Here is a 26,867-nt window from a genome sequence, read left to right as displayed (position 1 = left end):
CTCCCTCTCCATTAGACAGGTAACAGATGGGACACTTCACCTTCAGTACCTTCAAGTGGATATTGTAAAGTTTTAAGAGCATGGCGGTTTAGACATTCACTTTTGACTTATGGACCGCACCAATGAGTGTGATCAGTGGATAAATTAACTTTTACATGTTGTTTGAACATTAATGTGTGTTGGCAGTGTATGTACACATCTACCCTATAATGATAAAAATCCATGCAGTGCTTTTTAATTAATCTGTAAAAATAATATCTCTTTTTTTCAGATCGAGCCATTCTCAGATGCCGCTCTCACGATACTTGATTGACATGAGCGTCTTACCTCAGATCAGCTGTAACAGTCCGACCTCCATTGTTTCGATGCCAGAGCAGGAATGTAAGTTGGACAAGAATATCTCCAGTTGAGCGATTGAGGTGTTTTGTTGCTGGATGTAATAATGAACATAGTGGTCATCATTTACTCCCGACATCTGAGCCGCTGAAGATGCAGTGGATTAAGTTTGTTTGTGAAGGGAATGGGCCTCCCGATCTACATAAATGCGTCTATGTTCACGCAAATCATTCGTGATCCAGCTTTACCTACAACAGAAGTCAGTATAAGGGTTTTTTTATGAATCTCTGCAATCACCTTTCCTAATAACGTGCTAGTTAGCAAGTTTCATGGTTAAACGCGCTAAATGTGGCTAAAGTAAACAATCTTTCAGAGCAGCACCTCACTCCACAGAGAGAAGAGAGGGGCGGGGCGAGCAGAGCTCATTTGCATTTAAAGAAACAATCCCTCAGAATGGGATGATTTTTGCAGAGCTCATTTTGACAAGGTAAAAAGGGTGTTGTTTTACACTACCACTGAGAATTTGTAACCAAAGTATATTATAAACTTTTTATTAAGATCCTAAAGTATCATATCAACTTGTGGAAAATGGGCATTTGATGACCCCTTTAATTAAATAATTTAGTCTTCTGCATATTTTGCACCCGACATAGTGGTTTTGATTCTCAGTGACTCAAATCTTTTGAATCATTTCACTAAAAAGATTTATTACGCCGGAAAGAGGTAACAAGCGATTGCGTCATTGAGTAATTCACTCAATCAATTCATCTCAAATGGACCGAGACTATGCAATAAGTCTACTGACTGAGATATTCCATAGTAGGGATGTCAGTAGTTGGCATAGTAGTAAGTGAACAATAGCTTTTAAAATGACGTAAAATACATATAAGCAATAATATTTAGTTCAAATAAAGTTTCAAAAGCAAGTAAAAGATTTTATTGTTAATGTATTATAAACAATAGAGCCAATGCCAAAATGATCTCATGGTGAAAACGTACACTACCGTTCAAAAGTTTGGGGTCAGTACATTTTTATTGTTTCTTTCTTTTTTTTTTTTTTTAAGAAATTAATACTTTTATTCACCAAGGATGTATTAAGTTAATAATTAAAAGTTTATTAAAAGTTCATAATAAATAATTTACATTGTTATAAAATATTTGTATTTTGAATAAACACTGTACTTTTTAAACTTGTTATTCATGACAGAATCCTGAAAAAAAAAAAAAAAAATCACAGGTTCCAAAAAATATTTGGCAGCACAACTGTTGATATTATCCAACATTGATCATTCTAATAATAAATCCACATATTAGAATGATTTCTGAAGGATCATGTGACACTTAAAACTGGAGTAACAGCTGATAAAAATTCAGCTTTTCATCACAGGAATAAATTCTATTTTAAAGTATGTTAAAATAAAAAACATTATTTTATATTGTAAAAACATTTTGCAATATTACTCTTTTTTTCTATATTTTTAATCAAATAAATGCAGCCTTGATGAGCATAAGAGACTTCTTTAAAGACTATTACAAGTTTTACTGAACCCAAACTTTTGAACGGTAGTGTACCTGTGAGAACTCTTTCGCAAGATGCAAAATACATACCGGCATGTACGTTTCGTGACATATTCGATGTAAAATGTCCACTAGGTGGCCCTAAAGGAGTGTTCGTCTTTCATCGTGAGTCATGTTTTTCACGGGATTCGTACCCAAGTCCAATTGCATGCCAGCTGAGCTACCGAGCAAGCTTGTTACGTCCAGAAACCAAATTTGGAGCCATGTATGTTTCTTGAAATATTCAACGTGAAATGTCCCCTGAGTGGCGCTAATAAAGTATAGCTATAGTCATTTCTGTTGGAAACTGCGGTAATATATACTTATTGGTATTTAAGCTTTAATATCTGGCCATTTCTTTACGACAGCAAAAATGTTTATTTTGGCCTGGGGAAACCATTCAAAGCTCACCTGCCCAAAGAAGATCCCCGTCCACATGTGCTTTGTCGACCTGGTAGATATACCCATCCATGAGCGTGCTACCACAAGTAAGAGGTCAAGCTTCCACCTCACAAGTGACACACGTTTACGTGGCAAGCAAGACCAAAGTAAAAGGAAAACTAGCAACCCAAAAACCAAAAAGCCCAGAGGAAGACACATGTGGTTTGTTTGCAGCAATACAGGGCCCCAGAAGACCCTAAAAAAGAGGAATGGATCTCAACTCTTTCACCTGCTAGGACTGTCTGTTTTCGGTGTATGTATTTGACAATTTATTGGGGATGAACATAACCCCCTGAGGGGGTTTCGGGGGTTCAGCTAGAGGAAAGAATGAAATGTTCAATGAAATTTGGGGGAGATAAATGTGCTCAATAAAATCTGAGAGTGAGAATGAAATGTTCAATGAAATATGAGGGGCGATAAAATGTGTTAAATGAAATTAAGTAATAAATTTGAACAGAAATAAACAGGTAGTCTTAAAGTTCACTTCCAGAACAAAAATGTACAGATAATGTAATAGCTGTGTTTTCGCCAGAAATAGAGAAGTATCTAAAATAGTACTACAGAAATGTATCTGTATCTGATGTTTTTAATTTATGGCAAGAACGTTTCATTCAGTTGTACATAAACTGAGATTTCAAATAAGAGTTATCTTACATACGATACGAATGTTTAAATAACTAAAAACTTAATTTGAATGTGAACCTGGAAGCTCGAAAGTTTTTTTTAGAATGAAGCGATTACTTTCCTATTTGCATCCGACTATTTTTATTATTATTATTATTTCAGCAAAGATAAAGTCGAATAATAAAACGTTATGTGGCGTATACAGAGCTTAAATTGTCACCTCACAAACACTTTTTAAGTTTAACATTAAGTTACACTTACTTTGACCACTAGCCAACTAGTAAGCAAAAGCACACGCGCAAATCGACTTCCTGTGTGACATTAGTAGATCTGCGAGTGCAGCATAGCCGCAGACGGAAAGATGTTCAGACTATCTTGCTGTGTATCAGAATTTCTGAGCGTGGGCATAAAGGAAGATTATCTCCATTAAGTTAATTGTGGACTTGCGGAAGCAGACGTGACGTATTAGTATAATTTGAGCAAAGAACAGCAGTGACAACGCGCTTCTCACACGTGCGATGTAAAACATGGATCATCCATCGTATCATGGACCTATAACCAAGCAAAGATGTGAGGAGTTGCTCGGCAAGAAAGGACGGGATGGAACATACCTCATTCGGGACAGCGAAACCATTCAGGGAGCTCTCTGCCTTTGTGTGTAGTGAGTATTTATCTATTTATTTACACTATTGATGATCAAGGAATCATAGAATAATGTGTTCTTTATGATATAATCCCCCGTTTAATTCAATTTCCTTGCCACTATTAGATTAAATGAATGATTTGAAACTAAAAGATGGCTTAAATTGATTTTCTACGTTTTTTTTTTTAATTAGTTTACTACCTGGCACCGTCAGAAAAGAAGTATTGACAGCCGGTAGTGTTGAGAAAAATATCTATATTTTGCATATCACACATTATTAGTATTAAATGCAGTAGCTATTTACTAGCTGCTGTTAGGAACTAAGTATGTAAGTCAATATAAATCCCAGAGATTTTATTCGCCATTACTGGGACAGAAAATATATGCATAATTACCTAAAATTATTTTATATATCTTATTATATATATAATAAGGAGAATATTTCTTACCCTGGACCATCATAAGTCATAAGGAGCACGAGTATATTTGTAGCAGTAGCCAAAAATACATTGTGTAGATCAAAATGACATTTTTTTATGCCAAAAATGATTAGGATATTAATTAAAGATCATGTTCCATTAGATATTTTGTGAATTTCCTACCGTAAATGTATCGCAACTTAATTTTTAATTAGTAATGTGCATCGCTAAGAACTTCATTTGGACAACTTTAGGTGATTTTCTCAATATTTGGATTTTTTTTTTTTTTGCACCTTCAGATTCCATTTGTTCAAATAGTTGTATCTTGGCCAAATATCATAACAAAGCTTATGTATCCAGCTTTCAGATGATGTATAAATCTCAATTTTTTTTTAAAAAATGGACCCTTATGACTGGTTTTGTCGTCCAGGGTCGCAAAGCAGAGAATGTTTAATTTGTAAAGTTTTTTCATCCCAGTATTATTTCTAAATTTCTCCAGTTTCTGTGTTGCGGTTCAGTTTTGACAGTTGCTGGTAGTGCTTTGAAACCAATGTTTTTCTTAAAATTTTCAGACTTTTTGTCAGGGTCATGAAAATGCCTGCATACGGAATGTGTAGAATGCGCATACGAAATTTGGATTACAATTATGTTGTGTGTTTGGTCAGTTTGAACCGTGTATTTCAAAGGCAGATGCACAAACCAGAAAAAAGTGATGCGTGTAGAAAGTATAAAGTATTTTACGTCAGTTTTCTCAGCAAGGTTTCACATTTGGCAGGTGCTTTTATCCAAGAAAACTGACGCATGCTGTGAGTTCATGTAAGTTCAGTACGCTGGGAATCAAACTCATACTGGCGCCATGCTCTACCATTTGATCTTCAGGATAATATACGGAAGTGCCTTTTCACACTTCTTCTATTAAAAATCACGTTTTTATTATTTATTGTAGTACGTGATGTGTTAATGGTAAGCTGTGCTGTTTTTTACCAGATGTTTGTTTGTTTTTCGTTATGCTGATTCTAATTTATCTTCAAGACAAAAATACAATATGTATTTACATATTTTCCATCCAACTTGTAAACTTCCTGAAGAACAGGTATTAAACTATGATAAATTAGATGCCTTAGGTAAGTTTCACATGCTTTTATCTAATGCAGAATTATAAAAAGAGGAAATGAGTGGCTTGTGTCAGTGGAAAAAGAGAACTGGTAGATCTGTAGATAAGTTCACACAGTAGAGAAAAGATGACAGGCTATGCAGTGTACAACATATATAAACTGATAAAAGCTAGACTATGAATTGGAAACTACAATAAAAGTGTCTATTGTATATTTAGGGGCCAGGGGCCATTCAGTGAAACATGAGCAATATGCTGTATAGTCTGTATATTCTCTGGCCATTCACAACGAATGTGTTCCTGCAAATCTTGCTTGTTTAGATAGGCTACATTCAACAATATGGACGATTAGCATTCATTGCATAGTTTTCATTGCTTCATGTGCTGAAGCGTGCATTTAATACACTGTCCAGTTAGGAGTAGTTCAACTTTGAAAAAAGGTGTCTCAAGACATGCATTATGTTACATTCCACTACAATTCAAGAACGAATCCTGTGCGATTGTATATTTCTTGATGGATAAGTGTTAGAGTTTGAATGTTTTCAGACAGTATATGCTAAGACTGAACTTCTCCAAATGTATTTTCTCTAGAAGTCTATTTCTGCCTGGGAACATCTTAACTTTGTTGTGTCTAAAAAAACTTAATGAAAAGAGAACTGAAAGTCATATCAGTCAATCTAAGATTCAACCAAAATATACCATTACATTTACTGAAGGTCTCTTTACTAAGAAAGTGTCTTCTAAGAATATACAGATTAATATACAAAATGATACTGTTATCAGGGTTTATCACAACCATACTGTCATTTCAAAAAGGGGCAATTTCTTTACCATGTACACTACCAGTCAAAAGTTTTTGAACAGTAAGATTTTCAATGTTTTTAAAGTCTGTTCTGCTCGCCAAGCCTGCGTTTATTTGCCCCAAAGTACAGCAAAAACATTAATTTAAAAAAAAATAAATAATTTTACTATTTAAAATGTGAAATATGTTTGTAATATGTTTTAAAAATTTATTTATTCCTGTGATCAAACCTAAATTTTGAGCCTCATTGCTACAGTCTTCAGTGTCACACGATCCTTCAGAAATCATTCTAATCTTATTATAAATAAACTAAAATAAAAAGCTTTTATACACTATGCCATTCAAAAGCTTGCAGTCAGAATATTTATTTATTTATCTATTTATTTATGAAAGAAATGATAGAAATTAATACTTTTATTTTGCAAGGATGCTTTAAATTAATCAGAAGTGATGATAAAGACATTTATAATGCTGTTTCAGATAAATGTTGTTCTTCTGAACTTTCTATTCATCAAAGAAACCGGAACAAATTTTACTCGGCTGTTTTCAAGATGATAATAATAATTAATGTTTTTTGAAGCAAATCAGAATATTAGAATGATTTCTGAAGGATCGTATGACTGGAGTAATCATGCTAAAAATTCAGCTTTGAAATCACACATATTACATTTTAAATTTTCAAATAGAAAAGAGTTTTTTTAAATAGTAAAAATATTTCAAAATTGTACAGTTTTTGCTGTACTTTGGATCAAATAAATGCAGGCTTGGTGAGCAAAAGAGACTTAAAAAACATTAAAAATCTTACTTTTGACTGGTAGTAAATCTTGATTGTATTGGAAAACAAAACTAAAATACTGACGATATTCATTTTTTGCAGTGCATGCAACATTTATTGCCATGACTTCATGAATTTAAGACACAGAATTATTTTAAGTTTAAGATGGAATGTAAATTAACCACTTATGAATTTGCTTATGCATTTTTACAGCAAACAAAAAGTGGTCTATACTTACAGGATCCTCCAAACCCACAACGGGGAATTCACTCTACAGGTAGAATTCATTGAAATAAATATTCTTTACTTTAAAAACTTTGATTTACTGCCGTAATCTTATTGATTTGCATTGGTTTACCAGCAAATATGATTTATATTTATATGTATTTATATCATATAATCAATACACAATTTGTTTCAGGCTAGTTCAGGTGTAGAGGAGAAGTTTTTCAAGACAATGAATGAACTTATTCATCATTACAAGAGAAAGAATCAAGGACTTGCAACGCACTTACGCCGATCGCTAAAAAGAAAAACGTTTCAAGATCAGCCTTTGCAAAGTGCTGGACCACTAGTGCCTAATGAGGACAATGACTATGAAAGTGAGTGTCGACTGTTACCACATAAAACATTAGCAGTCATGAGACATTACCGAAGTCATTACAGTGACAAAATATTAGACAATTACATTTAGCTTTGAAGGAAATCTAAACTGCTCCTTACCTAAATTAACTGTGAACGTTTTTGTTTTCGTCTCTCTCAGATGTCGATTGCTCGGGGGACTATGTTGTTGTTCTGCCGGACTGATTTAGTCACAATGTGACCATCTGATTGGATCACTGGATCAGCCAGTATGAATAATATAGATGTGCTGTTACAGCTTCCAAGAACTTTCTGGCATTTTCACCTCAAATATGGGAAATGCATGTGAAATCGCATTACTTGAATCACATTTTAGCATGTTTTTATGTGTGGAAAATGCATAAATTGGGGATGTTAAATTTTAATACTGTAATGCTGTGAATTTTATGAAAGCCTGTTTTCTGCTATGGAATAAAAAGGTCATTGCACATTTTTATCTCACAGTTTGGACAAAGTACCTTTTTATTTATTTTTTATTCTGCAGCAGAAATGGGCTTTCATAGGATTTTGGTGTTATTTGTTCATTGCGAATTATAGTATTATCACGGTCATTTGAGTGAAAAGCTGAATTGAAAGATTAACATGGTTTTCTGAATGTTTTAGTATTTGGTATTGGTTTAATGCCAATGATTTAATATACAGAGGAGTTCACATGGCCAATGTCACATGTTTGATTTAGTGTCCTAGAAATAGTGCTAAATATTAAATATTGTTTATTTATTTGACAACATTATAGAAATTCTAAAACATGGTTTTAGATTTTTAATGTGACCTCAGACTTTTAAATTCCATTGTTTGTCACTGGTCAGTAAAGTCTGGTTGGAATTGTAATACTAATCTGGTGTGCGTTTCCCAAAAGCATCGTTAGCTAACTATGTTCATTAGTTCCATTGAAATCTATTGGCAACGACGGAACTTACGACCATAGTTGCTTTCGGGAAACGCACCCCTGGATGGGAGATAAGTGTGTCTGATGAACTTATCATAACTCAGATACAAGAAGAGATTTTTGATTGTATATATTGTATATTGTATGTACAGTTTATAAATATAAACAGAGTCTGTAATGACCTATGCTATGTTCCATGAATGTGCTGTCTTTAGGTTTTAACATGTAAATATACAGGTGCATTTCAGTAAATTAGTGTTGTGGAAAAGTTCGTTTATTTCAGTAATTCAACTCAAGTTGTGAAACTTGTGTATTAAAAAAATTCAATGCACACAGACTGAAGTAGTTTAAGTCTGGTTCTTTTAATTGTGATGATTTTGTCTCACATTTAACAAAAACCCACCAATTCACTATCTCAACAAATTATTTGGCTCTCAATGCCTTGACCCCAGCCTCAGTCCATTCCTTGTGAAGTTCACCCAAATTCTTGAATCAGTTTTGCTTGACAAGCCTCTCAAAGCTTTTTCTTCCACACTTTTTCCTTCCACTCAACTTTCCGTTAACATGCTTGGATACAGCACTCTGTGAACAGCCAGCTCTTTGGCAATGAATGTTTGTGGCTTACCCTCCTTGTGAAGGGTGTCAATGATTGTCTTCTGGACAACTGTAAGATCAGCAGTCTTCCCCATGATTGTGTAGCCTAGTGAACCAGAGAGACCATTTTAAAGGCTCAGGAAACCTTTGCAGGTATTTTGATTGGCATGTCACCATATTCTAATTTGTTGAGATAGGGTTTTTGTTAAATGTGAGCCAAAATCATCACAATTAAAAGAACCAAAGACTTAAACTGCGTGCATTGAATTTATTTAATACACGAGTTTTACAATTTGAGTTGAATTAGTGAAATAAATGAACTTTTCCACGACATTCTAATTTATTGAGATGCACCTGTATATGAAGAGTTCAGATGCAAAACCAGCTAAATCCATCTGACGTTTTTCTTTAAAATGAGCGTTTCTTTCTGGCTACTTTGTATAGGTTTCTATGTAAGTACTGGTACTTCTGATTGTGCTGAGGCTGGAATTTAGCGAGTTTGAAGTAAAAGTATTTGATGGATGTATAATATGTGTCAGGAGCATTAACTCAGTATCATTATTTCATTTTTGACCGAGATGACTTTTAGCTGGTTTTGCATCTGAACTCTTCAAATATATATATATATACGGTCTTCTTTACCACAACTTAAAATAGGTTGGCCCACATGAGACGGTCAAAAAGTTTCCACTGCACCGTTCCTTTTGGTCAAAGACGGGAAACAATGTAGTCTGATGTGACTGTCTGATTTGAAGTTTGGTTGGTGTTTTAATAAATATATCACTTGATTAGCATGTATTTCTCCAAGTGCCTCATGTGTCTTCATGATCAAATATGTTACGTTCTTTAAAAAGTGCAGGGGCCAGTTGCATGAGCAAAGCCACAATGGTAAAACTTTCTTAAGAACTAGTCTGATGTACTAGCAGTTAACCAAGTCATAATCAATCTTACTATTCCAATTCATATGCAACTGTAATTGACTTGAAAAGGACCAGTCTTGGGGGGAGACTTAAAACAATCTTCGTAGGGAAATGCTTATATCAATAGTTTAGATGGCTTGTTTAAAAACACCAGACAACAACACTCTTTTTAATAAAGACATATTTATTTTACTTTTACTACTGACAGTATACTGTATACTGACGATTATAGCCTAAGGTATCTGAAATACAGATGACTCAAAAAGGAACAACAGCTAATGCTTATAACGTATACAGAATAGTACTCCGTCTGTTTAGAATGACCAAAGTCCTTTTCATATCTATCTATATATATCTACACTACCGTTCAAAAGTTTGGGGTCAGTAAGACTTGTAATAGTCTTTAAAGAAGTCTCTTATGCTCATCAAGGCTGCATTTATTTGATTAAAAATATAGAAAAAAACAGTAATATTTCAAAATGTTTTTACAATATAAAATAATGTTTTTTATTTTAACATACTTTAAAATAGAATTTATTCCTGTGATGAAAAGCTGAATTTTTATCAGCTGTTACTCCAGTCTTAAGTGTCACATGATCCTTCAGAAATCATTCTAATATGCGGATTTATTATTAGAATGATCAATGTTGGATAATATCAACAGTTGTGCTGCCAAATATTTTTTGAAACCTGTGATTTTTTTTTTTTTTTTTTCAGGATTCTTTCATGAATAACAAGTTTAAAAAGTACAGTGTTTATTCAAAATATAAATATTTTATAACAATGTAAATTATTTATTATTAACTTTTAATAAACTTTTAATTATTAACTTAATACATCCTTGGTGAATAAAAGTATTAATTTCTTAAAAAAAGAAAAAAAAGAAAAGAAACAATAAAAATGTACTGACCCCAAACTTTTGAACGGTAGTGTATATATATCTATCTATCACATATCTATCTGTAGCCTTTATAACACACACCCCTAAACCATGACGTAGTTGCGTCAGTGCGTCGTCGAATTCGGTCTCTCAACCATTCTTCTTAGAAGGGGTGTGTAATCCTTTCTTTAGAATATTAAAAAATATATAGATTAACACAAAAAGAGCAAAACGCGTACTGATTCAGTACTTAAGGTTTTTGTTGCTTCGTTATTTTTTACTCTATATTTTAAACGCAAATACGTAGACATATTTGTAAATGTTTCCGGTATCCCCCTCCCGTTTTGGACAATGGACTCTTCCGTCGATTCGAAGCGTTAGCGGGAAGAAGTTGCTGTTGTAGCGGACAGTGGGGAACTAAAAATAAGGTTTTTGGTAAATACTACGTAAAAATAAAATACTAGTAAATGTCATTGTTAAAATAGAATTCACCTCCATACTTGATAAAAACGTTGTACTGAAGAGAATACGATATATCTGTTCTTTAGTGTCAGTAACAGCGTCTGTTATAACTAGCATAGCCTACTGTATGTTTACAAAATCTACCGAGAAACTGTTTTGATAGTTTCCCACCTCAGTTATTAATTTATTTTTGGTTCAAGGCCGCTGTTGACCGTCCTTGGGTGTAAAGATGGATGTATCAACCTGTTTGAAGTCTCTTCTGTTGGCCATTCGTCAATATAGAAACAACAGAAGCGCTTTAAATGCATCACAGCTGCAGAAACACATTGAAGTGAGTGATAACATTTTTCTGTGGGATTATAGCAATTTATTTGTGTGTTGTGTCCAGTTCTGTCATCATTTAGTCCAATCCAAAGTCCAAAAAGACTTTAGAATTCCTGTGTGAAACACAAAAGGAGATGCTGGGGAATGACAGTCAACAATCACTTACTTTCATTACTTTCATACAAAGAAAGTGAATGGTGACTGAGACTGTCATTCATCTCCTTTAATGTTTTGAAAATAAAATATTTAACATCACTTTCATCAGTAGTAAAAAATCTTGTAGATGCCACAGACCCTCAAATATTTTCATCTTTATGCAAAGGATCCTTATCCTAAAATGTAAAAAGAATCTGAACTGTGTATTATTTTATGTATATTATTAGTGTATTATTTCTATATTCGTTTACTTAAATCAAATTTATATAATTTGTTAGTCAAAAACAGCAAATGTGTCATTTTACATGTAATTTCCTTTAATACAAAATATCCAGTATTATAACTGCTATTTTTTTATTCCACAGGATGTTTCAGGGCTGAAATGTGGTGGAGTGCTGTTTTCTGGTCAGGTGCTGCCCAGCGAGTGTCTGAGTGGACTCATGGAAGTAGCTGGAGATCCCAACACCAGTCACGTGCTGACGGGATCCATTATATCCCTGTTGGCACAGTTTGGTACTAAATGCTTTAATATAGTTACACAATCATTTTGTAGTCACATCTCCTGTTGTTTACCCATGCATATACACTTTTTAATGGCTCAACAGCTTCTGATGGTGAGGCTAAAGAGGCTCTTCACAGCAGCTACAATTTCACCGGCACTTTGGCGGCCATAATCCACTGCAACAGAAGCACACCAGAAGAACCTCTTGTGCTGCAGGTGAGAGTACTGCAGTATCTTAAGATGAAGGCCTTGTTTATTTGATAAAAATACAGAAAAAAAACTGTTATATTGTTAAATGTTATTGCAATTTAAAGTAGTGGTTTTCTATTTTAATGTACTTTAGAATGGAATTTATTCCTGTGATGCAAAGCTGAATTTTCATCATCATTACTCCAGTCTTCAGTATCACATGATCCTTCAGAAATTATACTAATATGCTGATTTATTATCAATGTTGGAAACCGTTGTGCTGGTTAATATTTTTTTTGGAACCTGTGATACTTTTTTTCTAGATTTTTTTGATGAATAAAACATTCAAAAGAACAGCATTTATTTTAAAATATAAATCTTTTGTAACAATGTACACTACCGTTCAAAGTTTGGGGTCAGTAATTCTTTTTCTTTCTTTCGTTGTTTAAACAAAATTAATACTTTTATTCAGCAAGGATGTGTTAAATTGATAAAAAGTGATAGTAAAGACTTATATTGTTAGAAAAGATTTCTATTTTGAACGAATGCTGTTCTTTTTAAAGTTTTATTTAAAATGTTAAACTTTTGAACAGCAGTGTACATTAAAAAAAACCCACTTGCTTACCCCAAACTTTTGAATGGTAGAATATGAATCACTTCATTAAATTTACACCATTATTAATAATTAATTAATCCGTGCAAATTAATCAACTGAAAAAAATTTGTTTGTCTTGGTAATCTTTAACCAAAATCTGACATTTGCTTACGCTCTGAAATGACAAATTTTCTCTGATGTCAATTTGGTGGATTTTTTGTTAACCACTCCCCTCCTACATTTAGTAAACTGGGATGTGCGCTAAAATGAAACCCTGCCCTCTACTAAATGTTCTGTTTCAGTTGGAAATACGCCATAATACTGTTTAGTACATATGCAAATTTTGAGGGTGGTTTTATTTTGTTATGTTTAGTTGAAATTATCCAAAAGGGCTGAATTGACAAAAACAAAACAAAATAAGATTACTTTGGAGATTATCTAATTTGGACAAATGAATAATGTCTCTAATGTTCTCCACAGTGTCTTAATGTGCTGCAGCGACTGACCTACAACGTGAGGACTCTGCACTGTGCCTCTCACATCCATGAACTCATCAGCTTCCTAATGCAACATGTGTAAGACTCACAACATTCAATTTTCTGCTTTGTACATAGATGTTCGTTTAATGTAAATGACATCTTCATGTTAATAAAGATGATGTACAGTTGAAGTCAAAAGTTTACATACACCTTGCAGGATCTGCAAAATGTTAATTATTTTACCAAAATAATAATCATACAAAATGCATGTTATTTTTTATTTAGTGCTGACCTGAATAAGGTATTTCACATAAAAGATGTTTACATATAGTCAAGAGAAAATAATAGTTGAATTCATAAAAGTTGGTTTTTCACCTTTTTTGTGTATTTGAACCCTTTCCAACAATGACTGTATGATTTTGAGATCCAACTTGATTGCCACTGAGGACAACTGAGGGACTCATATGCAACTATTACAGAAGGTTCAGATGCTCACTGATGCTCTAGAACAGGGGTCACCAGACCCGGTCCTGGCGGGCCAGTGTCCCTGCAGAGTTTAGCTCCAACCCTAATCAAACACACCTGAACCAGCTAATCAAGGTCTTACAAGGTATACTTGAAACTTCCAGGCAGGTGTGTTGAGGAAAGTTGGAGGTAAACTCTGCAGGACACCAGCCCTCCAGGAACAAGTTTGGTGACCACTGCTCTAGAAGGAAAAACTATGCATTAAGAGTTGGGGGGTGAAAACTTTTTGAATTTGAAGATCAGGGTACATTTAACTTGTGGAATAGATGAAAATATCTTTTTTTAAAAATGTCTTATTCAGGTCAGTACTAAATAAAAAAAAAATAACATGCATTTTGCATGATCCCTTTTATTTTGGTAAAATTAAAATTTTGCAGATTCTGCAAGGTGTATGTAAACTTTTGACTTCAACTGTATATAATTTTACAGTACTGTTCAAAAGTTTCAGAAAATTTCAGAAAGAAGTCATTTCTATGCATTAAATTGATTTAATGAAAAGTTTCACAGTGTATAAAATATAATAAATGCTAAAGTTGTTCATGTTTGAGGGATGTATTAATCAACAGTCAGGGCTGTAAATAGAATCTTGATATTGAGTGGTCACAAACCTGCAAAACATTTTTTTTTTTTTTTTTTTTTTTTTCTTTTCATTAAGAGGAAGCAGACATGCTACAGCTTGGGTGGTAGAAAACCACAACACTAAACTAAAGCATAGTTTTTGCGTGTCAATACAGAGGCTGGCTGTATAGTAGCACCCTTTATAAGGTGCATTAAACTATTGCACAGTAGTAGTTATGCATGCAAAAGCTAGCAGAATTGTGAATCTGACACAAGCATACTAAGAAAAGCAAAGCAAAAACTATGAATAAATTATGATTTTTATGATTGTCTTTAGCCAGTCAAATAATGATGACATTGTAAAGGCCTGCTTGGGCCTGATGGCCAACCTCTGTCGACACGACATTTCCGTGCAGTCACACATCAAATCTCAGGTCAGTATCGGCATCAGCTCCGCATGATAAACTCTCAACATGAACTTTTTTTTTTATTAGTGAACTAACCTGCTGACATTTATTATACCCTTTTTTGCAGAGTAATGTGAAGGCTTTCTACAGAGCTTTGATTAATTTCCTGGGTCATAACTGTTTGACTGTAGTCGTCTTTGCATTGTCCATATTATCAAGTTTAACACTAAATGAAGAAGTTGGGCAGAAGGTAGGTTTGAAATGTAGCACTGGTGTTGGTTAGCGCATGTATCTTTTTCGTCATCTTGTGGCTGGAAACTTGTGGCCCCATACTTATTTTCCATTTGAGGTTGTATTACTTAAGTGTTTTTACTTTTGCAGCTCTTTAATGCAAAGAACATTCATCAGACCTTTCAGCTAATATTTAACATCACCGTCAACGGAGATGGCACATTAACCAGAAATTATGCTGTGGACTTATTAGTGGATCTCCTGAAAAACCCCAAAATTGCTGATTACCTGACTAAGTATGTTTAGTGGCAGTCTGGTGGCACTATTTTAAATAGCTTTTTAGTACAGTCTGAACATCTGTTTTTTTCTCACGCTAGGTATAAACACCTCTCAGTTTGTCTGTCTGAAGTTCTTGGGCTGTTACACAGCAAAGATCCCGATACTGCATCAAAGGTCAAATGCATTCTTTGTATTTCATTTCATTTAAGAAAATGTATTTAATTTCAAGCCTTCAAGCTAAAAAGTGTTACATTCATGTACACAATATGGTGCAGAGAGTCATAAGCTCTTGTCTGTGCAGGTTATGGAGTTGTTGGTTTCTCTGTGCTCAGTCCCTGTCCTGCGTAAGCTCGTCTGTGAGACGATACTCCGACCTCCAGCCCCTCGACTGCAGCCTGGTACCAGAAAAGGAGTTCAGGCTCGAGGGTCTGAACCGAGTTTAGCGCTCGTCCACTGGGTCACGTCACCTCTGGATGGTCCAGAGCAGTGCTACATGCAGGCTCTGTCGCTGCTGGCTGAGCTTTTTGAAGTATGCTTATGTTTCAGTTCAGTTTTGAAAAATCCTTTTCAAAATACATATTGTTCCAAAACAGTTTTACAAAGAATAGTGCCTAACAAACACCCCCACTGAATAAGCTAAATGTAAGAGTGGGAGGAAGAAAATTCATAAGATGTTTTGTGCACAAAATAGGGATGCACCAACATCACAAATCTGGACAATATTTTTTTATTATTTTATGTCTTATTTTGTAACCAATTTTAGTAATAATAATTCATTTATTTATAGGCACCTTTTCAGATACTCAAGGACACCTTACAAATAATAAAATACATAAGGCATAAATGAAATCAAAATTCACAATAATACACAAAACTATATATATACAGTACCGTTAAAAAGTTTGGGGTCAGTAGATTTTTATTGTTTCTTTTTTTTTTTTTTAAGAAATTAATACTTTTATTCACCAAGGATGTATTAAGTTAATAATTAAAAGTTTATTAAAAGTTAATAATAAATAATTTACATTGTTATAAAATATTTATATTTTGAATAAACACTGTACTTTTTAAACTTGTTATTCATGAAAGAATCCTGAAAAAAAAAAAAAAATCACAGGTTCCAAAAAATATTTGGCAGCACAACTGTTGATATTATCCAACACTGATCATTCTAATAATAAATCCGCATATTAGAATGATTTCTGAAGGATTATGTGACACTTAAGACTGGAGTAACAACTGATTAAAATTCAGCTTTTCATCACAGGAATAAATTCTATTTTAAAGTATGTTAAAATAAAAAACATTATTTTATATTGTAAAAACATTTTGCAATATTACTGTTTTTTTTCTATATTTTTAATCAAATAAATGCAGCCTTGATGAGCATAAGAGACTTCTTTAAAGACTATTACAAGTCTTACTGACCCCAAACTTTTGAACGGTAGTGTGTATATATATAAATATATATACTGTATATAATTTTTTTTAAAGGAAGGATAGATGATGTTAGATACAAAAAAAAATGTGATAATGAAATGCTATTATGTCTACATAAACGGTAAAAACACTAAAATTAAAAGTCGTTTTAAATGCTTAAAATGAATTTAGGTATTACAACATACTGTACAGTATGAAAATAAGTAAATACTTTTTGAGATTTCTTAGAGATTACATGTAACGGTATAATTGATTTTTTAAAAATAATTTGTAATTAAATTTTTATTAGTGTTTCTAAAGATTAACTAAATGAGAATTTGATGTATTCGAATGTAACTGTTAGTTGAGATGCATTAAATAATATTACCAGATAATTTTTTTTTTTATTTTAGTAATATACAGTAGCTTGCAAAAGTTTTTTTTTTTTTTCACGTTTTATGTTGCAGCCTTATGTTAAACTGCTTTAAATGACCTTTTTCCCCACAAGAGTTTACACTCAATACACCTGAATGACAGAGCAAAAAGCAGATTTGTGACAATTTTGCAAATTAAAAAAAAATAAGCGCTGAAATGATTACATTGCATAAGTATTCATGAAGCAACAAAACCTCAAGTCAACCTTAACAACCTCAGGTATTTTTGAATATGGTGCAACTTTGCGTATTTGCATTTGACAATTATCTGCCATTCTGCTCCTCACCTCTTCACCTCTCAAGCTCTGTCAGCTTGGATGGAGGATGGCAGATATTTTTTTAGGTTTTTTAGGTTGAAGCCAAGGCTCTGTCGGGGCCACTTAGGGACATTCACAGAATTGTCTGCGCTTAGTGTCATTGTCTTGAGATCTACAGGCAGTTATTTTGACCTCAGGGCTTGGTTTTTGCTCTGATAAGCATTTTTAGCTGTTAGCCCTTTTCTGAGAAATGTGCTTGTTGCATCATTTTCAAAGCATACTCATTCAAATGAATTTCCCACAGTTTAACTCCACTTGAAGTGTGTAAGGTAGTAAGATCTACAAGCAATATGAGTGCTCTTGAGCTTAATTTCAAGTGTCCAAGAAATGAATACTTATACAACAGAATAATTTCAGTTTTTTATTTCTAATAAATGTTTCTTCTTTCTTCTTCTTCTTCTTCTTCTTCTTCTTCTTATTATTATTATTATTATTTCTATTATTTATTTAATATTATTTCTATATAATATGTCTTTGCATAGTTGTTACTGTTTTGTGCTTTGTCATTATGGTGTATGGAGTGTAGATTGATGTGGGAAAAAAGTAATCTAAAGCAGTTTAACACAAGGCTGCAACAACAAAATGTGAAAAAATGATGGGTATGAATACTTTTGCTAGGCACTATTATTAGGAAATATTGAAACTTATTTTGATATATTGAAAAAAAAATGTATGTCAACTAATGTAGTAAACAAATGAAACCTTGTTGTAAAGTGTAAGCATTTTTCTATTAGTTTCTGTAATATTTTTCTGTAATAAATTAGGAATCCATGCAGGATGCAAATATTTGGCTTGCGTCATGTGACATTCTGCCCTATTAATCTAAATTTTTGCTTGTGGCTATCCAGGAGGCGATCGATTCCTCTCTGTGCAGCTCAGCACAGTCGTTTGTAGAGCTCCTCCTGCAGGAAGTGTTGGGTTTGCTGCAGTCACCAGACTCCACTGAAGGAGACCAGATGCTAAAGAAACGCTGTCTGCGTGCAGGCTGTGTTGTTGACTTTCTTTTGGATATCCTTTCTTATTAAGCACAATAATCACACTTCAACACACCTCACAGGACAAGCTGTCTGGTTGATGAGCTAGCGTTAGTAGCCAATCACTATAGGTAAATATCAGATAATTAATTAGTCAGGATTATCCACCTAATTCTTTAACTCAGAAGTAAGCCTATGGGTGAGACTTCTGGTTGATTATCCGCTATAGCGAAATAACGAGAAGAAGCTAGTGTGTTCATAATTAATATAATATGGTAAGACACACCTATTTGCAATATCAAAAGGCAAAAAACTAGCTGTTTTGTACAGCTACAAATAGCTGGACGTGGATGAGACCGGAAGCCAGAGCCATAATATTTACAAGTGGCCATGCCTACTCTTACAGGAAGAAAAAGGTGGATATATGAATTGACCAGCAATGTATTGTGATTGTCTGATTTTACTATAATAGTATAGATATCCTTGACTCTTTCACTGCTTTGTGGTGATGATGCCCTGAGGATGCTGGTTTCCCAGCGCCTCAGTCCTGAGGTGTGTGTCTCACAGGTGGAGCTTCTGCTGTCCTACAGTCAGGACCTTTCTGGGTCCACCTGCACTACTTCCAACTACCATCTCAGGTAATGAAATGCTCTGAAAGTAATGCTTAAATAATAATCAAAATGTATTAATGTGATTGCAAGGTATTCACATGATCCTTTAGAAAAGTTGTCTCCTTGTGCGTCTCTAGTCAGGTGTGTTCTGAGGTGGTGCTGAAGACTCTAGAATTGATGAGCCATCTTAGGCAGCAGATGCCAGACATGGAGACGTCCTTCTACAGGATTTTACAGGTTAAAGTCTACCCACCCCCAGATTTTCTGTATCAGATATTTATAACTCTTCCCTTTACGTGACCCTATTTCCGTTGCCTGCAGGACCAACGCATGGTGACACCTCTATCATTAGCATTGACATCAAACTGCAGAGAACATGTGCAGGTTGCCCTTCGAATGCTTTTTGAAGCCGCCCCGCTGCCCAATTTCCCCTCCGTCATGTGAGTCAGAATAACAACACATAGCCACGGTGTGAACGTTTACTTCTGAAGTGTCAAAACCTTCAGCTTGACAGTACTACAAGCCTAATGACTAATAAATGAGAAGATATATACATTTGACATAGTTAATATTTTTGTAGAAACCATTATATGCTGAAAAATAGAAAGTTTAAAAGAACAGCATTTTATTTGAAATATAAAGCCTTTGTAACATTAGAAATGTCTTTACTGTCACTTTTAATTAATTTAATGCACACTTACAAAATAAAAAAATGTTTCTTAAAAAAAAATAATTGAACGTAACATTAGTGCCTTTTTTAGGGCCCTATGAAATCCGTTTTTTGCCCCCCAAGTTTTATTTTTTTCCAAATTCCATTTTTTCCATTTTCCTAGATTCTGTTTTTTTGTTTGTTTTGTTTTTTGTTTCATTTTTCCTGTACTCTGTATTAATGGTTAAATTTAAAAAAGAATGTATAATTAGTTAAAATCATGAAACTTGCCAATTTTTTTTTTTTTTTTCAGTTAAATTTTTCTACACTCTGTTTTAATGGTTAAATAAAAAGAATTAATCAAAAAGCATGTCTAATTAATTGAAATCATGAGACTTGCAATTTAACAGCAGTTTATTCAAACTTTCACAAAAATTACATTTTTAATGTCCTATCAAAATCTATTTTGACCAAATTCTGTGTTCTGTTTATTTCCAGTATTCTATTTTAATGGTTTCATTAAATTTTAATGATCAGAAGCATGTCTAATTAATTGATTTTATTAAAAAAAATACTGTATTTACATTTTTCTGGTAAACATTCCCTAAAAATAATGTTTTAACAACAATTTTATTAATAGTAGTACTGTCACTAATTTAAGTAATATATTTCTGTCACAGTTTTTTCAAGTTAAACCAAACTTTTAGATTGACTGGTTGCTGTGAAGACCTTTATGTTTTTGTTTGTATGTGATATGATGATAATTTTTCTCAAATACTCATGAAGTCACTCTCAGAGCAGCTCTGGAGATTGTTTATGCGTTTATGTTCTCAAATGTTGAGGCGGCAGAGGCTAAAAACACCACAACATACGCGCTTTAGTACGTGTGCACTGAACAAAACCACATGTCTGCCCCATTCATTCACACAGAGACACAGAACATGCAGGCTTCATATTTAAATAATCTTATTGTGGCTTAATATTCACAGACACAAGTTCATATTGCATTTTGATTTAAGTGTACTGACCTACTTTCGATTTATTCATCCAAAATGTGGCAAATTCAGTGACACATTCTGCGTTTCCGTCCGCATTTTCTGCATCACGGAAATCATAGGGCCCTACTTATTAGAAATAAATATTGGGACTAAATTCTGAAAAGAAGTGTTTTTCTATTTTGTTTTAAGTCTGGGGGACAGCATTGCTGCCAATAACGCATATCGTCAGAAGGACAGTGAGTTGTCGATCCGGAGCATTTCTGCTAACGAAGATGTGTCCTTCGTGGGGAAGAGTTTTCCCACGGTGCATGCCGAACCTTCTGGTTCTGCTTACCAAAGTATCGACAGCCTCATCGAGAAGCTTCAGAACGGAGTGGAGGTGATTGTGTTTGTCTTGACAGTGACTCATTAGTTCTGTGCCCACAGTGTCAGCAGACGTTCCGTTGTGGGCTTAGTTGCCCTTAATTCCATATTGACAATAAAACTGTGGCCACAAACGGATGGCATGCTTGTTTTTTTTTATTTTATTACTAATGTTGTGGTATTGCAGTTACAGGAGAAGGTCAGAGATGTACACATGTCTGAGATCATTGATGTGTATGAGCAGAAACTTTCAGCACTAGCGGTAAGAGACCAGGTTACGAAGGAACTTCCTGTGTATATATTTACTACATGCGGACTTTGTAATTGTCTGTGCTTTTGTATATATAGTGCAAAGAGGGCCATCTCCAGGACCTCTTGGAGGCCAAAGCTCGCGCGCTGTCACAGGCTGATCGGTTCATTGCTCAGTACCGCCGTCAGAGAGCTCAGGCGGAAGCTGAGGTTAAACACTTTTTTTTTTTTTTTTTTTCTTCCTTTTTTTCTTTCTACAATGAGAGCTGACTTTTTTTGCATGACCACTATTTATGCATGTTTTTTTGGATATATGTGTTATATGTGTTTATATATTAAGCTTGCAAGACTTTTTTGATTTAAAAGAAAACAAAATATATATTCTTCTGTATATTCAGAATACACTACCAACAAAAGTTTTTGAACAGTAAGATTTTTTTTTAAAGAATTTTCTTCTGCTCACCAAGCCTGCATTTATTTGAAGTACAGCAAAAGCAGTAATATTGTAAAATATTTTTACTATTTAAAATAACTGGTTTCTATTTGAATATATTTTAAAATGTAATTTATTCCTGTGATCAAAGCTACATTTTTAGCATCATTAGTTCAGTCTTCAGTGTGACACTGTCCATCAGAAATCATTCTAATATGCTGATTTGCTGTTCAAGAATCATTTCGGTATTATCAATGTTGACAACAGTTTTTGTTGCTTGATATTTGCACTATTATTAACTGTTTATTTGCTGTTTTTCTAGGCACGTAAATTGGCTTCCCTACTCAAAGATACAGAGCGGAAGAAAGAGGATCTGCAGACAGAGTTGAATGATCATCTGTTGGAAGTTGAGAGATTGAAATCTGACAGCCAGCAGCTCTTGGAGCACAATAGTCGTCTGCAGGCAGTCGCTGACCAGCATCAGGAGCTGAAGGGCACCTACAACCAGCTGCTCAGTAGGTCAGTGTGTCTCTCTCTCTCTCTCACACACACACACAAAAACACACACTCTGATCCAACTTTTTAGTCCTCTAGGAATGGATCTACCACATGTTTTGTTATAGATAAGCAACCTCTTCTTTTTCCTGACCCTTTTTTTTAGGTATGACAAAAGTGAAGGAATGCTAAAGGAACTGCAGGCTGCCCATATATCTCTTAACCAGCAGGCCGAGGGGCTGAGAAAGACCAATGAGGGATTAAAGCTCCAACAGGAGAGGTCAGTGTTTGAAATGGTGGATTGAATGTCAGGTATTTTATATTAATATTAATTGTACTATTAATAATAATATGCTTATGCTGCATGACATTCTTAAGTCAATAATAATATTAATAATAATAATTATTATTGTTATGTTTTTAGTTGTAGTTGGGTTATTAATGGAAAATTAATAGAATTTTATAAAAAAAAATTTTCTGTATTATTATTATTATTATTATTATTATTATTATTATTTTTATTATTACTGTATCATATAAAATTATTAATATTATATTACTATTATTTGTTGGAACTAGATTAAGCTTCATTCCGCCCTCCAAAAAAAAAGTAAAAAAACAAACAAAAAGATAATATAACTTGTTATTATCATGGAGAAAAACCCGACTTCAAGAAATGTAATATTAGTAGTAGTAGTAGTACTATTTTTTTTTTTAAATGTAATGTAGTAGTAGTAATTAAAAAAAAATAATATTATTATTATTATTTAAATATAATTATGTACTTATGTAATTATTTTTTCTGTATTATCATTTTGAGCTAGCTTTATTATTATTATTATTATTATTATTATGGAGAATAACCGAACTCCAATTAAAAGAAATGTAATATTATTATTATTATTATTAGCAGTAGTAATATTACTTTTTTTTTTTCAATGTAATATAGTAGTAATAATAAAAATAATATTTATTGTTGTTATTATTATTATTTAAATATAATTATGTATTTGTGTGTATGTATATATATATATATATACGTGTGATACAAAAAAAAAAAATTATATATATATATATATATATATATATATATATTTTTTTTTTTTTTGTATCACTTTTTGAGCTAGGTTAATTATTATTATTATTATTATTATTACTCTTATTATTATGGAGGATAACCGAACTGCAATTAAAAGAAATGTAGTAGTAGTTGTAGTAGTATTTTTTTTCAGCGTAATGCAATAATAATGAGTTGTAATAATAATTTGTTGTTGTTATTATTATTATTATTATTATTATTATTATTATTATTATTATTATTCATACACCCTTAATAAAAAGTAAAAGAAATATATATGTTATTACTATTATGAAGAATAACCAAAGAAATGCAATATTATTACTAGTATTTTTATTTTTTAAACATATTTATATATTTTTATATTAGATATTTTTCCTGTATTATTATTATTTTTATCATCATCATCTATAATTATTATATTATTGGATTATATTGGAGCTAGGTTAAGCTTCGTGCTCAAAAAAATCAAAAATTGATAATATATTATTATCATGGAGAAAAACCTGCCTACAAAAAAAAGAAATGTAATAATAATAATAACAGCAACAACAAAAATTATTAATATTATTATATCTTTTATATTATGTATTGTTTTCTGTACTATTATTATTGTCATCATCATCATCATCTAAAATTATTATATTAATATTATTTTTGGAGCTAGGTTAAGCTTTATGCCACCCTCTAAAAAGAAAAGTAAAAAATCTCTATTGTAATAATAATAATTATGCCACCTGAGAATGGGTCAATAGTAGTAGGTTATTGAATGATCTTCAGTCCTTGGATTTTGTCTGCTCAGGACTCTTGCAGAGGTGGCAGATAAAGAACAGCAGATAAAGAGCCTAAAGACAGATGTGCAGGAGAAAGAGAGAAAAATAACAGGTGAGAAAAAAAGCAGTGGAATTAATTTCACTTTGCTTTTATGCTCTTTCTGCTGTTTCAGTCATACACACTTATGCATTTGGGATAGTGTACTATAAAGCCTGTTTCTGTTCTGTACCAGGTCTTCAGAATGATCTGAGGAGACACGAAGAGCAGATCCATGAGATGGAGGAGAATATTTCCATCCTCAGAAAAGAGCTTAATAAGACAGAGCAAGCCAGGAAGGACACCAGCATCAAGGTACCATCAGCACTCACTCAAACCTATCAATCGACAGTCTCAAATCATAGTTTACCATGATTAAACAAACAGTGTGTTTTCTGTTGTTCTCATCTTGCAGGCTTCCTCTCTGGAGCTGCAGAAATCCCAGCTAGAGGCCAAGCTGGAGAAGATGGAGGAAGAACTGGGCAAACACACACAAATGATCGCCATGATACACAGTCTCAGCAGCGGCAAACTCAAGGGCGACATCACTGCCAACCTTTCTCTGTAACACGTGCACACCATCAAGCCATGAAATACTTCGCATGCTTTATGAAATGAAAATAACTTATTTTATCTGTATGTTTTGTCTGTTCTAATCGGTGTATGTTTTTGTATGTTTTCTTACATTTATGTTCTTATGTACATGAGCGAATGAATAAATGTCTGTAGAACTTGCATTCATCATTTGAAATCATTTTAGATTTAAGTTACTCGGATTTCAATGTAATGTGAAATTTTTGAAATGTTCATTTTTGACCACCAGAGGGCACCGTACAAACACTGTTTAAAGATTGTGACAGGCACTATTTAAACTTTTCCCTTTTCATTTTATCAATAAATAAGAATAATTGTCTGTGTTTTAACTGCTTACATTTTTCCCCTCATTGTTTTATCATTACACATGTTCCTGTATTTCTCCAGATGTTTTGCCACTAGTTGGTGGCACAATTGAATTTGTCCTGTCTTGGACAACAGAAAAAAAAAGTCCTGTGTTCTTTCAGTTTCATAATTGATAAGAATGATAACAGTGTACTTTATAAGGGCCATTCATGTGAAAGATATGACTTAAAATTAAAATGATTTCTTCATTTAGGCCTTTGAAAAAATAAATGATTTAATTCATAGTTTCTGTTTATTTAATATATAAGTACACTGCTTCATTAAACAAAAATGCTATCATATTTTGTATCTTCATGAGTTGACACTTCTCACTCTTAACGTAAGTTTCAGTGTTTCAATGGCCCATCCTTGACTTTACGTGTTTTAGAAACCTGATTTGTTACATAGTTGGCTTTGACAATCTGTTAGTCAGATAATCAGAGGAATGTGACACAGATAAACAGGACTGTCACTGTAATCATAGTACCATATGCCTGTGTGCAAAACTCCACACTCATGTTAAACTGGGAGTTTTTCTGATACCTGAGTGTGAATATTTTTTAAAAAGACACCTGTTAATCTTCATCTGTCTGTTTAAACATTCTCACAGATTGTCAGAGTAACTTACTTTTATCAGCAGACTTTGTGATAAATCAGTAACCACAAACAACAGACTTTTAAAAGTAACTAAAAAGTGGGGACTTGATTTTTGCTGCCCCAGGACATGAAACAAGGAAGCCAGACCCATAAAATGTACAAATGACCCACGCTAAGAAAACACACTGTGTCAAAAGCAGCTTCACAGATTAACATTAAATCTCCGTGTTGGCTTGAGTGAGCTCGAACGATGACGTTTTTCTGTAAATAAAGTGATCCTGCCAGAAGAATTGGGTGAAAACATATTATGTCTGTTCCGTCTGTATCATCTCAGTGAGCTTTTATGAGGTTTTACACATTAGTGATGGGAAGTTCGGATCATTTTACCGACTCGGACCTTTGAGTCTGGTTCAGCAAAATGAACAAATCTTTTTTCGAGTCATTTCGTTCATTTTAGCAAAATATAATTAAAATGTTACGTCTTACCTGCCTAACACATCTACTGCTTACACAAACGTTGATCACACTACAAACAAAACAAAACTATAATGCTATAAGAAACAGAAAAGAGGCAAGAACCCAGCTGCCTTAAATTTTTAACTTGATTCAACTCAAATATCTAAGTTGTCACTTAGTATATTTTAACATTTCAGGTTGAATAAACCTTTTTTTTTAAGTTGACTGAACTTAAAATTTTAAGGCAGCCAGGTTACAAATTATTTTAAGTTGACTCAACAAATTGTTTTTTACAGTGTACAACTACTACTATTAACTAATAAAAATTTATACAAATTCCCCATACAATATTTCTTCCATGTTTTAAATTTGAATAGTAAATCCCCTTTATTTGCCAAAAAATACACAACACAGAATTCCATAAGGCTATTGTAAAAATAAATAAAAGTTGTTTTTATGCATTCAGACAAACAGACATGCTAAAACATATTTGGTAACAATAAAATGTAAGGTGAGAAAAAATGAAAATTTTAATGGGGTCCTAAACGTAATTTTTCAGAACTTTATAATGATAAATTGACGGTAAATCATATAAGATTCATGGTTTTAATTAATTACACATGATTAATTACATTTTGATTAATAAAATTAAATTTAACCATTAAAAAGAAGTCCAGAAAAATGAAAACAGAATTAAAAAAA

General features: G+C 33.1%; 2 protein-coding genes across 5 annotated transcripts; both read left to right on the top strand.

Annotated features, from left to right (window-relative positions):
• The first annotated feature begins 3,287 nt into the window (after positions 1–3,287).
• On the top strand, positions 3,288–9,630 carry si:ch73-264p11.1 (uncharacterized protein LOC100000923 homolog). Its single transcript, XM_051098846.1, has 4 exons — positions 3,288–3,619; positions 6,925–6,988; positions 7,133–7,313; positions 7,475–9,630. The coding sequence occupies exons 1-4, from the start codon at positions 3,486–3,488 to the stop codon at positions 7,516–7,518; spliced, it is 423 nt and encodes a 140-aa protein (XP_050954803.1). The 5' UTR covers positions 3,288–3,485; the 3' UTR covers positions 7,519–9,630.
• Positions 9,631–10,789: 1,159 nt separating this feature from the next.
• Positions 10,790–25,237, top strand: cip2a (cellular inhibitor of PP2A). Of its 4 annotated transcripts, none has more exons than XM_051098426.1 (22): positions 10,790–10,808; positions 11,299–11,429; positions 11,944–12,091; positions 12,184–12,296; positions 13,345–13,439; positions 14,764–14,860; positions 14,961–15,083; positions 15,215–15,360; positions 15,442–15,517; positions 15,645–15,872; positions 18,362–18,521; positions 18,984–19,125; positions 19,236–19,335; positions 19,420–19,538; positions 20,935–21,124; positions 21,296–21,370; positions 21,457–21,567; positions 22,113–22,309; positions 22,452–22,565; positions 24,166–24,248; positions 24,370–24,488; positions 24,589–25,237. In XM_051098426.1, the coding sequence occupies exons 2-22, from the start codon at positions 11,328–11,330 to the stop codon at positions 24,739–24,741; spliced, it is 2,691 nt and encodes an 896-aa protein (XP_050954383.1). In that variant the 5' UTR covers positions 10,790–10,808; positions 11,299–11,327; the 3' UTR covers positions 24,742–25,237. The 4 variants fall into 4 exon arrangements, with proteins under 4 accessions (XP_050954383.1, XP_050954384.1, XP_050954381.1 ...); XM_051098427.1 differs by lacking the exon at positions 10,790–10,808 and adding an exon at positions 10,932–11,071 and having other exon boundaries at positions 21,302–21,370; XM_051098424.1 differs by lacking the exon at positions 10,790–10,808 and adding an exon at positions 10,933–11,071.
• Positions 25,238–26,867: the final 1,630 nt, after the last annotated feature.

The sequence above is a fragment of the Labeo rohita genome, chromosome 24 (genome assembly GCF_022985175.1).
Source record: "Labeo rohita strain BAU-BD-2019 chromosome 24, IGBB_LRoh.1.0, whole genome shotgun sequence".
NCBI lineage: Eukaryota > Metazoa > Chordata > Actinopteri > Cypriniformes > Cyprinidae > Labeo > Labeo rohita.
The sequence above is the reverse complement of the archived record's forward strand: the minus strand, read 5'-3'. Positions and strand labels throughout refer to the sequence as shown.

Bases quoted from the DNA above. Each gene is read 5' to 3' on its own strand.
- si:ch73-264p11.1 (XM_051098846.1), top strand. From the start codon at position 3,486: ATGGATCATCCATCGTATCATGGACCTATAACCAAGCAAAGATGTGAG. The intron at 3,620-6,924 runs GTGAGTATTTAT...GCATTTTTACAG, and splicing joins GCTCTCTGCCTTTGTGTGTA to CAAACAAAAAGTGGTCTATA. The intron at 6,989-7,132 runs GTAGAATTCATT...AATTTGTTTCAG, and splicing joins ACGGGGAATTCACTCTACAG to GCTAGTTCAGGTGTAGAGGA.
- cip2a (XM_051098426.1), top strand. From the start codon at position 11,328: ATGGATGTATCAACCTGTTTGAAGTCTCTTCTGTTGGCCATTCGTCAA. The intron at 12,297-13,344 runs GTGAGAGTACTG...TGTTCTCCACAG, and splicing joins AAGAACCTCTTGTGCTGCAG to TGTCTTAATGTGCTGCAGCG. The intron at 15,084-15,214 runs GTAGGTTTGAAA...TTACTTTTGCAG, and splicing joins ATGAAGAAGTTGGGCAGAAG to CTCTTTAATGCAAAGAACAT.